General features: G+C 39.6%; 1 protein-coding gene and 1 long non-coding RNA gene across 2 annotated transcripts in view; one reads left to right on the top strand and one right to left on the bottom strand.

The window, feature by feature from the left end:
• LOC136830727 (uncharacterized) overlaps positions 1 to 12,511 on the top strand; it is a 281,759-nt gene that overhangs the window by 32,731 nt on the left and 236,517 nt on the right. The window lies entirely within an intron of this gene.
• Positions 1,551 to 2,944, bottom strand: LOC136830964 (dynein regulatory complex protein 9). Its single transcript, XM_067090921.1, has one exon. The coding sequence runs from the start codon at positions 2,855 to 2,857 to the stop codon at positions 1,829 to 1,831; it is 1,029 nt and encodes a 342-aa protein (XP_066947022.1). The 5' UTR covers positions 2,858 to 2,944; the 3' UTR covers positions 1,551 to 1,828.

Below are 12,511 nucleotides of genomic sequence, written 5' to 3'. Positions count from 1 at the left end.
TTATTATTATTATTATTATTATTATTATTGTTGTTGTTGTTGTTGTAGAAATAATCGACACACAATCACGAGTGGAACAGAAATAAATGTCTGACTCACATCAGGATCGAACCCAGATTAAAGTGGCCGCTGACTTTCTAAATACCCTATGATGACCATGTGTCTTAGAAACGGAGGTTTGGCAGTGCAGGTCAGAAAGTATATATATGTTTTTTTCACGCAGACCTGATATCAAGAACACTGCAAGTGTCATTTTACAACATTTTCAAAACTGTATCAATTTTCCCTTTATCCCGGCCAGTTCTAGATGAAGCAAGGATACCTGTTAAAATAATCTTTGCATTAAAATAATTATAACTCTTATTATTAATTTCATGCTTTTAAGAACCCCATTCAGGGCATCCCGTCTGAATACCCACCCGATCACCCTCTGGAAATGTCCAAGAAGGCGGGAAAAAAATCCCTAGGATCTACAAAGGACAACAAATGCACCAACTATTAACAAATCGTAAACAAATGTCGAAATACTTCTTTATGTCCTGCATGCACATGCAAACGTGTTCGTGAAAACTTCACAAACACAAGAAATTTGGTCTGTGTTTACCGTAGTTTTTGTTGGCACGTTCACCCATTATTTTGCCCGCTACAAATTTCTAAACCAAATTCTTCTATAATAAATAACTCTTATATGTGCACTTGTGAGCAACTGAAATGGGAGAGTCTACGGGCAATCTGTACGGGTTGACTTATATGTATGCTGTTATGTAATTATTATAAATTTCTGACTCACATCAGGTTCGAACCCAGGTCTTTCAATTGAAAGACAGAGACCGCTGCCAACCAAGCCACACAAGTCATAAAAGAAATGTGGCTTGGTTGGCAGCGGTCTCGTCTTTCAATTGAAAGACCTGGGTTCGATCCTGATGTGAGTCAGAAATTTATTATAATTACATAAGAGCATACACATAAGTCAACCCGTACAGATTGCCCGTAGACTCTCCTATTTCAGTTGCTTACAAATGCACATATAAGAGTTATTTATTATAGAAGAATTTGGTTTAGAAATTTGTTGCTGGCAAAATAATGGGTGAACGTGCGAACAAAAACTACGGTAAGCACAGACCAAATTTCTTGTGTTTGTGAAGTTTTCACGAACACGTTTGCATGTGCATGCAGGACATAAAGAAGTGTTTCGACATTTGTTTACGATTTGTTAATAGTTGGTACATTTGTTGTCCTTTGTAGATCCTAGGGATTTTTTTACGCCTTCTTGGACATTGCCAGAGGGTGATCAGGTGGGTATTCAGACGGGATGACCTGAATGGGGTTCTTAAAAGCATGAAATTAATAATAAGAGTTATAATTATTTTAATGCAAAGATTATTTTAACAGGTATCCTTGCTTCATCTAAAACTGGTCGTGATGAAGGGAAAATTGATAGTTTTGAAAATGTTGTAAAATGACACTTGTAGTGTTCTTGATATCAGGTCTGCGTGAAAAAAAAAATGCTTTTGAAAGGTTAGGGAAATAGCTTTTAAGTGTTTGTTTTATTGTCATGCAGTACAAAGGTTGGAACTCCTTACCTATAAATCTTATTGCATTAGGATAAGCAGAGTAAGTTGTATAAGTATAAACATTTATCCCTGTTGATTTCTGCTTGAATTTCTGTATTATGCTTGAGTGTCAGTTTATCTTATGCTAAGCCTTATACCTCTTGCCACTTAATGCTTGATTGTGTATTGATATTGTCTCGTCGATCGTCCCACTTTACTTCGATATTCTATATAAATATTTTTATCCAGTTTTTAAACTCATGAACACGATTTCACTATTTTTTCGATTTCTTCTTCTTTCTGAGTCCCGAACTCATTCCTTTTCTAACCATGTACCCTCGCCACCAAGCTTGTATTTTGGCAGCCGCCCTGAATTCCCGCTCAGCCTCTTCTCTCTTCAACCTCTCGACTTCTTGCTCGGCCTCGTACTCGCTAACGACCGCCCAGTACTCCTGGTACCTCTTTTCCAGGTCTTCCAGCTCCTTCTTCTTACTCTGGACTTCCGCTTTCCAGGCGCTGACCTCTTCCTTCTTGGCGTCGGTGTCCACCTTGAACTTCTCGTCCCACTCGGCCGATTTGGCCTCCAGCTTCGCGCAGCACTCCTTCAGGAAGGCCGTCAGGGCGTCGTGGACCCTGATCTCCTGCGGGATCTCCCTGCCCACCCTGGCTATCTGCTTGCAGATGCGCTCTTCCTCCTGCTCGACCCGAAACTGGAGGTTCTCGACCCGAGCCTTGGCTATTTTGTCCTCGTAGTGCTCTCTCTTGGGGTTGATGTCCGTGAGCTTCTCGATTTCCGCCCTCAGCTCGGCTATCTCCTCGTCCTTGTCCTGCATGAGCTTTTGCGTGTCCTGCCTGATGGCGCGCAGTTCCTTCTGCATCGTCTGCAGCTTGTTGCTCTTCTCGAAGTACTTGGCCTTCCATTTCTCCCCCTGGAAGAGGGCGATGAAATCGGCCTTGCTCTGCGCGTCGTCCTTCTGCGCTGCGATGTAGTTCTCCAGGGAGGCGAAGGTGGTCTTTTCGCGCAGCTCGTCCGATAAGTCGAGCAGCACCTTCTCGATGCAGTCGATGTCGTCGTGGATTTTCCGGAGGGCGAGGGTGTCCGAATGCTCGTCATTTTCCTCCTCCTCCAGGTCGGTGTCGTCTATCGAGACTTCGGTTTTGAAAGGGCGTCGTGGCAGTAATTCCCGCAGGAGACGGACGCTGAGGGCTGACTTCTTCACTATTTCGCTCAAGTCTGTTGCTATTTTGGGGTTGAGGGTGTGTTCTTCGACGACTGTTTCGACAGTAGTTAATACGGCACTCATTTTGTACACGGTTTACACATTTCCGCCTCTGGTGTTAGCCTGAGGGCGTTACTCGAGCGCGCGTTGCTATGGTAACGTGTAAACAACGTTCCCATTTTCTTTGGTTGAAATACTTGTTAGAAAATGTGCATGCTATAGATTATAGGTAAACTATGATTGATGTTGTACTTCGCGCTATACTTTCTCTCTCCCTCTCTCTCTCCCTCTCTCTCTCTCTCTCTCAGATTTCAGATTGTCGAACATGTGTTTTCTCTCTCTCTCTCTCTTAGATTTCAAAGTATCGTACGTGAATTTTTCCTCTCTCTCTCTCTCTCTCTCTCTCTCTCTCTCTCTCTCTCTCTCTCTCTCTCTCTCTCAGATTTCAGATCGTCGTACGTGTAATTTTTTCATCTCTCTCTCTCTCTCTCTCTCTCTCTCTCTCTCTCTCTCTCTCTCTCTCTCTCTCAGATTTCAGATTATCGGACGTGAATTTTCCTCTCTCTCTCTCTCTCTCTCTCTCTCTCTCTCTCTCTCTCTCTCTCTCTCTCTCTCTCTCTCTCTGTGTCGACGTTGGCAATATTAGATTTAATTAAAAGATAACGCGTTGGGTAATCGAATTGTCGAGACAACATTATTGCAGCCCAGTTGCTCCTGATGGCGTAGCGTTGTACAAATTTACCCCATATCCCTCAGGCGCCTCTGTTTTCATTTCTCGTTTGTCGCTTCTGTAGCTATTTTGTTTAATCATTTATATGCTTATTTGTTTATTCATTTCCTTATTTATTTTTATTTATATAGTTGCTTCTATAATAACAGTAGGAATGGGTACTTTTTCTGATTATTATATATATATATATATATATATATATATATATATATATATATATATATATATATATATATATACTGTAGGCTATATATATGCCTGGATTTTTCTCGGATTATATGAGTCTCAAATTAGGAAAATGTTGTCATTCTGATTTGTAAATTTTTGTTAAAGAAGGAATTTACGGGATAATCTTATATAGATTATGAACAAACGAACATTCTCTCTCTCTCTCTCTCTCTCTCTCTCTCTCTCTCTCTCTCTCTCTCTCTCTCTCTCTCTCTCTCTAAAACTATCGAGGGACATTATGCAGCCCCCGACGTAAGCAGTGGGCTACAGAACATTTTTTATTTTTTTGTACACCAATATCAAATAGATCATAATCCCGTTTGCTGATTTTCCAGTAGAGAGAGAGAGAGAGAGAGAGAGAGAGAGAGAGAGAGAGAGAGAGAGAGAGAGAGAGAGAGAGAGAGGTTGGCTTATATGTTATTTTAGTTGCTTGTATTGCAGAAAAAGAACGCCAGGGATTTCTTTGTAGATCATATTATTAATCTCTGCTCTTGTTTTTGTGTGAATATTATTCCCTTGTATTTCACTGTAGTCTTGTACTTTGCAAATTTTGATCTTAACTGTAAGCTTGTAGATCGTCGGATTGGCAAGGCATTACTTGTTGCCTGTATTTTTATTTGGGCCCATCTGTGATGGAAGCTAAGGTTTGAAGTGACGCAATGGGAACTTAGCTTAATGAATAGCTTGGAGAAGACAGATGTAAAGACCTTTAATATTTTCGTAACTAATTTGGACTGCTTAACTCAACCCACTTTACCATCTTATGTCTGGTTACTCTCTCTCTCTGGAAATCTGCGCTCATGTCGAGATTTCTGACACTGCTGAGGATTTATTCATCTTCCTTTATTATGTTCTGTCCATCTTCCTTTTAGTTTTCTGTGAAAGAAAACTATTGTGCCGGCTTTGTCTTTCCGTCTGCCCATTTTCTGTCTGCACTTTTTCTTCCGCAGTTTTTCTATCCGCCCTCAGATCTTAAAAACTACTGAGACTAGAGGGCTGCAAATTGGTATGTTGATCATCCACCCTCCAGTCATCAAACACACCAAATTGCAGCCCTCTAGCCTCAATAGTTTTTTTTTTTTTTATTTTATTTTGAGGTTAAATTTAGCCATAATCATGCTTCTGGCAACGATATAGGATAGGCCACCACCTGGCCGTGATTAAATATTCATGGACCGCGGCTCATACAGCATTATACAGAGACCACCGAAAGAAAGATGTGTTTTCGGTGACCTTGATTTTACGCTGTAGCGACTGTACAGAAAACTCAATTGCGCTGAAGTTTCTTCGGCGCATTTTTTACTTATGTTCTGGTCTACCTCCCCAGCAGATAAACAATCTAGTTTCGTACACGGCATTGCTGCCTCCATTGTGCCTAACAGCGTTTCGTCTGCTAGCTGCCCAGTGTGTCTGGATACAGTAAGCAGTTTGATGACAGTTGTTGATAAGTTTAGGATTCTCACAGTGGTGACTTTGCTCTTAACTTGTGTATGTCTTTCCTTTCCAGTTTTCCGTCGAAGTTTGTGTCATTTCCCGTTAATTTTAATCCATTACAGTGTTGCTGATCCTGATGATACCTCTTGATGTGTACAAGAAACGTGCGGGGTATATGTTTTGTTTATTATTGTTAATATCATTACGGTAATAATCTTCGGTGATTTGCATCTCATGAAATTTGAATTTAATACACAGTCTCTCTCTCTCTCTCTCTCTCTCTCTCTCTCTCTCTCTCTCTCTCTCTCTCTCTCTCTCTCACAAAGAGATTTCAGACAGTTGAATATATGACACTCTCTCACACACACACACACACACACACACACACTCTCAAAAGATTTCATTGATAGTTGAATCACACACACAAAGATTTCAGATAGTTGAATTGTTGCTCTCTCTCTCTCTCTCTCTCTCTCTCTCTCTCTCTCTCTCTCTCTCTCTCTCTCTCTCTCTCTCTCAAAGCGTTGCGAAGTACGGGAGGAGTATGGTAACACGCGATTGTGCAAGTGCAGAGCGAAAGCCCCTAACGTCATAAGATAGCTTTCAGCTGTCACAGATTCCTCCATTTGAGAGTGAGAAGAGAGAGAGAGAGAGAGAGAGAGAGAGAGAGCCCTTTTCTTTGCTGAAAGAAAGAGGGGGGGAAGGGTGACTCTCTCTCCCTCCTCTATTTCCTTCTGTGAATTATATCCTCCTCCTCCTCCTCCTCCTCCTCCTCCTCCTCCGTCTCTACGACCGAGATCAAGACCTAAAGACCGAGACCTTTTGGTCACCGAGACCCTTTTGTTGAACGGGACCGGACGGATGTTGGATGTTGCCTTGTTAACTTCACTGCTGGGTAACGCCCCTGGTGGATGAGAAGGACGAGAGGCTTTGGTGGGGGTAATGGGTTAAAGGGGGTTGGGGATGGGGATGGTGGTAGTGCTTCTTGTTTGTTTATCTGTTTGTGCGTTTCATTTTGTGTCTTTTCAGATTCTTGGTAATGGGCAAACTAACATATCAATTACTCTTTTTTTTTCTGCCATCGATTGTTTCGCCCAGACTTCGTGTGTCCCAAATTAGAAACGTCTCTCTCTCTCTCTCTCTCTCTCTCTCTCTCTCTCTCTCTCTCTCTCTCTCTCTCTCTCTCTCTCTCTCTTGTAATAACCATTTTTAATGGAATTAAGGATTTTGACGTTTTATTATTCAGATTTCAGGTGGCTGCACAATTCTCTCTCTCTCTCTCTCTCTCTCTCTCTCTCTCTCTCTCTCTCTCTCTCTCTCTCTCTCTGATTTCTCTTGTAAGATCATTTTTAATGGAATTAAGGATTTTGACTTTTTATGTGATTATTTACAATTCTCTCTCTCTCTCTCTCTGTCTCTCTCTCTCTCTCTCTCTCTCTCTCTCACACACACACACACACACACACACACACACACACACACACACACACGCACACACTATCAATTACCTCCTGGATGTTGGGTACATTTAGGAGGTAGCGATGCAGTTGTTTCTTTATTTATATTTTGTGGATTCAGAAATTATTTGCTTCAAATGCAGAATACAGATGACGTGTTTGTAATGATCATTTCGGTTTGTTTGTTTGTATATTAGTCTCATGGTTAGCAGAATGACGCAGGAAGGTATGTATAGGTTTTAAAAAATATGAACTTGAATTTTTTTTTTTATTTTATTTTTTTTTTTGGTGGGTAAAGTGACCAACCACTTGGACCCCGTAGTACTTAAAATTTCAGGCTTGATGTATGATACAGATATATTCAGGACTTGTTTTTCCGGGGGTTAGGTAGGGTAGGGAAGACATGACACATCCACCCTCCTCCTGCAAACCTGTTTGTCCTCCTCGGGTGGCGGCCGGGTAGGTAGGAGATCGGGAGGGTAGGGGAGACTAGGCGGGCAGCGCCGAGTTCCAGTGCAGCGTAGCGCACGCCATCAAGCTCGTTCATTTCATAATTGTTTTGCATGAAATTTGCCCGAAGGAAGGCTGCCGTGTTTCCCTTATTTGTAGTTCAGTCTCAGTTTCTGATAAGAAGTTATGTGGAATCGGTGGCTGTTTCACTGCATTTAAACCAATGTTTTACATTTCCGCTGTACCTTTATTGCACTTTAAACCGAAAATAAACGATGTACGTTCAGAGAGAGTTTCTGTGTCTTCCTTGACAGATAAAAAACAGAAGGAAAGAAAGAAAATAACAATAAACGATGAGGAGGTCTTTCTGTTCCCGAAAGCGCCAATGCGCCAATTCTTTCCGAAGGTCTTGTTGACCATCTTTGTGGGAGCGCTCGCTGACTGACCTGGCCTCACGAATTAGTGAAGGGTATGTATGGTACTGGATCAGGGCATCTCCATAAATCTAACCTCCTTGGAAGTGACCTTTTAGTTGGGAGGGGAGAGCAGAGGGGGATGGGGCGCGATTCTTCAGCCGTTTGGGATATCATTGATACAAGAAAGAGAAACAGTAGGATTTTGTAACAAACTTTAATAACTAATTTTACAAATATTTGTTCTGCAAGTTTTGTTTTTTTTTTTGCATGTTAGGACTTAATTTAAATTTTACAATATTATTTATGAACATCTGCAAGTGTATTGAATCCCGTTTTTTTTTTTCATTTATACACATCCATATCTATGTATGTATATGTGTGTGTATATATAATGTATATATGTGTATATATATACAGTATATACTGTATATATATATATATATAAAGTTTAAATTTATATAAAGTTTAAATTTCTCTGTTATTAGATTTTGGCTTACTTCGAACCAGAAGTCGAATTGAGAATCAAACTGAAATTTCGTGTTATGTACTGTAATTTCTACTTAAGTTATTACTCATTAAATTTTTTATTTGTTGAATTACAAACGATAAATGTATTATTAGACTGACATTGTCTTTATGCATTTAATCTTGAGGCATTAAGTTGAAACCATCAACGCAAAACCCCCTTATATAAAACTGCAAACAATGAATTTAGACTAAGTCGACGTAGTAATGTTAATAAAATGCCAACTATCGTTAGTTATATATCGTTAAAGCATCAGGCCGAAATATAAACAGTACACCCGGTTGGAATCCGAATAGAATACAAGTCAGTATAGAACTTTAAATTTATGGAAACAAACGTAGGAACGTTAAAAATTTTTTCGTTTAATTTTTTATTCCTCTTAGTTTTCTGTAAGAGAAAACCATTGTGCCGGCTTTGTCTGCCCGTCGGCACTTTATTCTGTCCGGACTTTTTCTGTCCGCCCTCAGATCTTAAAACTACTAAGGCTAGAGGGCTGGAAATTGTTACGTTGATCATCCACCCTCCAATCATCAAACATACCAAATTGCAGCCCCTTAGCCTCAATAGTTTTTATTTTATTTAAGGTTAAAGTTAGCCATAATCGTGCTTCTGGCAACGATGTAGGATAGGCCACCGTCGGGCCTTGGTTGAAGTTTCATGTGCCGCGGGCTCCTACAGCACTATACCGAGACCACCGAAAGATAGATCTATTTTCGTTTACGGTGTAGCGGCTGTACAGAAAACTCTATTGCGCCGAAGAAACTTGGGCGCATTTTTTACTTGTTTAAATTTGATATTAACAATGTATCGGCTACATTTTTTACTTGTTTGAATATTAAAAATTTAAACCGAAACACATTCAAGAGGAGTTCCCTTAATATTTATTATTATTATTATGTCCCGTCACGTACGTCAGCATCTTGTAGCCGTTACGTACTTAGACTTCTAAATGGAGTGTGCAGTGATGTATGGGCTTATGTTTTCACTGGTCGGCTGTCTGGTTTGGTTGCGTCCCTGGACATAGGAAGTGTCCCCTAATATATCATAGTAAAATGTTAGCCTCCCCCCCCCAACCCCCTAGATCCTTCCCCCATCCCTCCTGTCTTTGGGGAAGGGGACGCGGCATTCTCTGTCTCATTGTACTTAACCAGTTTTTGCATAATATATATATATATATATATATATATATATATATATATATATATATATATATAATATATATATAATATATATATATAATATATATATATATATATATATATATATATATATATAGACCTGTGAATATACACTTGTTTCATGTTGTATCAAATACACTTGTTTCTCTCTCTCTCTCTCTCTCTCTCTCTCTCTCTCTCTCTCTCTCTCTCTCTCTCTCTCTCTCTCTCTCTCACACACACACATACACACACATACACACAGACACAGAATGAATTTGATACGACATGAAACAAGTGTAGGTTCAGAGATCTACTCGAATTATAATGGTACCATTATCCCTGATTTTCTTTTCAACGTGCAACTATGAAAGAGGCTTTAGGGAAGCGTTGGGTAATTCAATAAAATCAAAACCAGACAATGTAACGGAACTTAAAATTAACAAATAAAGAATATTCCAAAAACAATGTCCATTGCCCTAACTCCATTTTTCAGAGCACTGATTTATAACACGGATGGTTTTCCGTCGTGTTATTCCATGTTGCTGAGGTTGGAAGAATTATGTCCAGTCTTAACGGCTATACTCAGATGATATCAAAAGTGATATATGAGATTTTATTTCTGAGTATGCCAGGCTGGTCAAGTTTGATAACCCCCCCTCCCCCCCCCCCGACACGGAATGTCCTGTGATTTATCATAGCCAAAAGCTGAGACCTTTTTCTTTCTCTCTTGGGATGTTTCCAGAGGAATTTATTTGATCAAAGGATAACAGCATTTTTTCCTTTCTCTCTTTGGGTATATCCGTTTAATTTCATTTTATCTGCGGTTAAACATATATTTTTCCTTTCTAGATGAATTAATTTATCAAAGAATAAAAACATTTCTTCCTCTCTCTCTTTGGGTATATCCAGAGGAATGTACTTTACGAAAGAATTAATACACTTCTTCCTCTCTCTCTTTGGGTATATCCAGAGGAATTAATTTTATACAAGAATAAATACATTTCTTCCTTGCTGTCTTTGGGTATCTCCAGTTAATTCAATTTGTCAACGAATAAAAACCATATCTTCCTTTCTGTCTTTGGGTGCATCCAGTTAATTCAATTTATCAAAGAATAAAAACGTTTCAGCGGAAAGCAAGATTTACATTACACAAACATAGCATTTATTCTTAAAAGGTGATGGTTCATTATAAAAACAAGCAAGCAGTTATTACCATAATCATTCTTTAAGAGCTTAAATACCTAAAGCAGGGTTATGTATACAAGTACTTGTTTGTTTTCGAAGGTTCCGAATAAAAGCAAGCAAGCAGTTACTGCCATAATAATTCTTTTTGGATTTTTTTATAAATTCGATCAAAGGTGGACCTCGAGATTGGCAACAAGTTGTAAAATTTTGAGAGATTCGGAACTAGGCAAAGAACCTTCTTTTTCCTGGTGGTGGTCGAGGTCTGCTGAGAAAAATGGATTATTGGCCTGTTTTCACGTATCCAGGGACATCTGATCCATTTGTGTGTGGGTGAGAAAGAGAGAGAGAGAGAGAGAGAGAGAGAGAGAGAGAGAGAGAGAGAGAGAGATGTGTATATATATATATATATATATATATATATATATATATATATATATATATATATATATATATATATATATTAATATATATTTGTTATATATATAACGTGTAATATAAAATATATATATATATATATATATATATATATATATATATATATATATATATAGAGAGAGAGAGAGAGAGAGAGAGAGAGAGAGAGAGCGTTAGAAAACTGGGGGTCGGTCATTCATCGTTGCCGAGTGAAAGGTGAATAACTTGATTTACATAACGCCGAGGCGAGGCGAGCGTATCGCGAGACAGGAATTAAACGCGGACGGTGGGAAAAGTGACCTTCTGGTGTCATTTGCATAAATGATGCATCATTTTGCAGGGGGACCTCTCGCGCTGTTGCACGGTAGGGCGACGTGACTGCTGGAAGAAGCTTTTGCAACAGGGGTTGGTAATCCCCTTCTGAGGGGTCGTCTGGTTATGGGTATTTGGGGCGCTTAACCCCCTCTCTCTCTCTCTCTCTCTCTCTCTCTCTCTCTCTGCAACCCCTTCTGAGGATCGTCTGTTTATGGGTATATAAGGCTGCCCCCTCCTTCTCTCTCTCTCTCTCTCTCTCTCTCTCTCTCTCTCTCTCTCTCTAGGCAACCCCCTTCTGAGGATGGTCTGTTTATGGATATTTAGGGAGCTTAACCTCCTCTCTCTCTCTCTCTCTCTCTCTCTCTCTCTCTCTCTCTCTCTCTCTCTCTCTCTCTCTCGGCAACCCCCTTCTGAGGATCGTCTGTTTATGGGTATTTAGGGCGGTGCCCCCCCCCTCCTCCCCCAATTTCTCTCTCTCTCTCTCTCTCTCTCTCTCTCTCTCTCTCTCTCTCTCTCTCTCTCTCGTACGCAGGATCGTCAGTTTGTAAGTTTACACTGTTATAAAGTTGGAATAAAGCCTTTTTGCTAACAATGTTATTTAGCCTTCCCCCTCTCTCTCTAGTGCACAGGATCTATAGTTAGTAAGTTTACTCTGTTATAAGATTTGTGGTCCACCGTGTGTTTGCTAATAAGATGACATAGTTAAAATAATTATAGTCGGTCTTTACCGTTATTATTATTATTATTATTATTATTATTATTATTATTATTATTATTATTATTATTATTCAGAAGATAAATCCATATTCACATGGAATTAGCCTACAGGGGCCATTGACTTGTAATTCAAACTTCCAAAGAAAATGAAGATAACTTCAAAAATTAATTAATAGATAGTTAAAAATATAAACATAGTAGAATACAAGGTGACTTATTACAGGGTAGTAATGCATTGCATCTGGTAGGAGGAATGGATCCATATTTCCCCGTAGGGGGGATATTGCCGTCAGTGCACCTCACAGGGTGCACTGTAGGCATTACTAAAGGTTCTTTGCAGCGTCCCTTCGGCTCCTAGCTGCAGCCCCTTTCATTCCTTTTACTGTACCTCCATTCATATTATCTTTCTTCCATCTTGCTATCCACCTCTTCTAACAGTTATTTCAAAGTGCAGCTGCGAGGTTTTCCTCCTGTTACACCTTTCGAACCTACACACTCTCAGTTTCCTTTCCAGCGCTGAGTGACCTTATAGGTCCCAGTGCTTGGCCTTTGGCCTAAACTTTATGTTCCATTCCAAGTAACCATATTTTCAAGGTAAAAATAGAATATAAACTAAATCTGAAATCAGGTAATCTTTTTAATTGACCCATGAGAGACGGTTAGAGTTTTGTGAATGAGTTTTATTTCTAATGTTGCAAAGATCCAT

The sequence above is a fragment of the Macrobrachium rosenbergii genome, chromosome 47, assembly GCF_040412425.1.
Source record: "Macrobrachium rosenbergii isolate ZJJX-2024 chromosome 47, ASM4041242v1, whole genome shotgun sequence".
Lineage (NCBI taxonomy): Eukaryota > Metazoa > Arthropoda > Malacostraca > Decapoda > Palaemonidae > Macrobrachium > Macrobrachium rosenbergii.
This window is presented reverse-complemented; position numbering and strand designations above follow the sequence as displayed.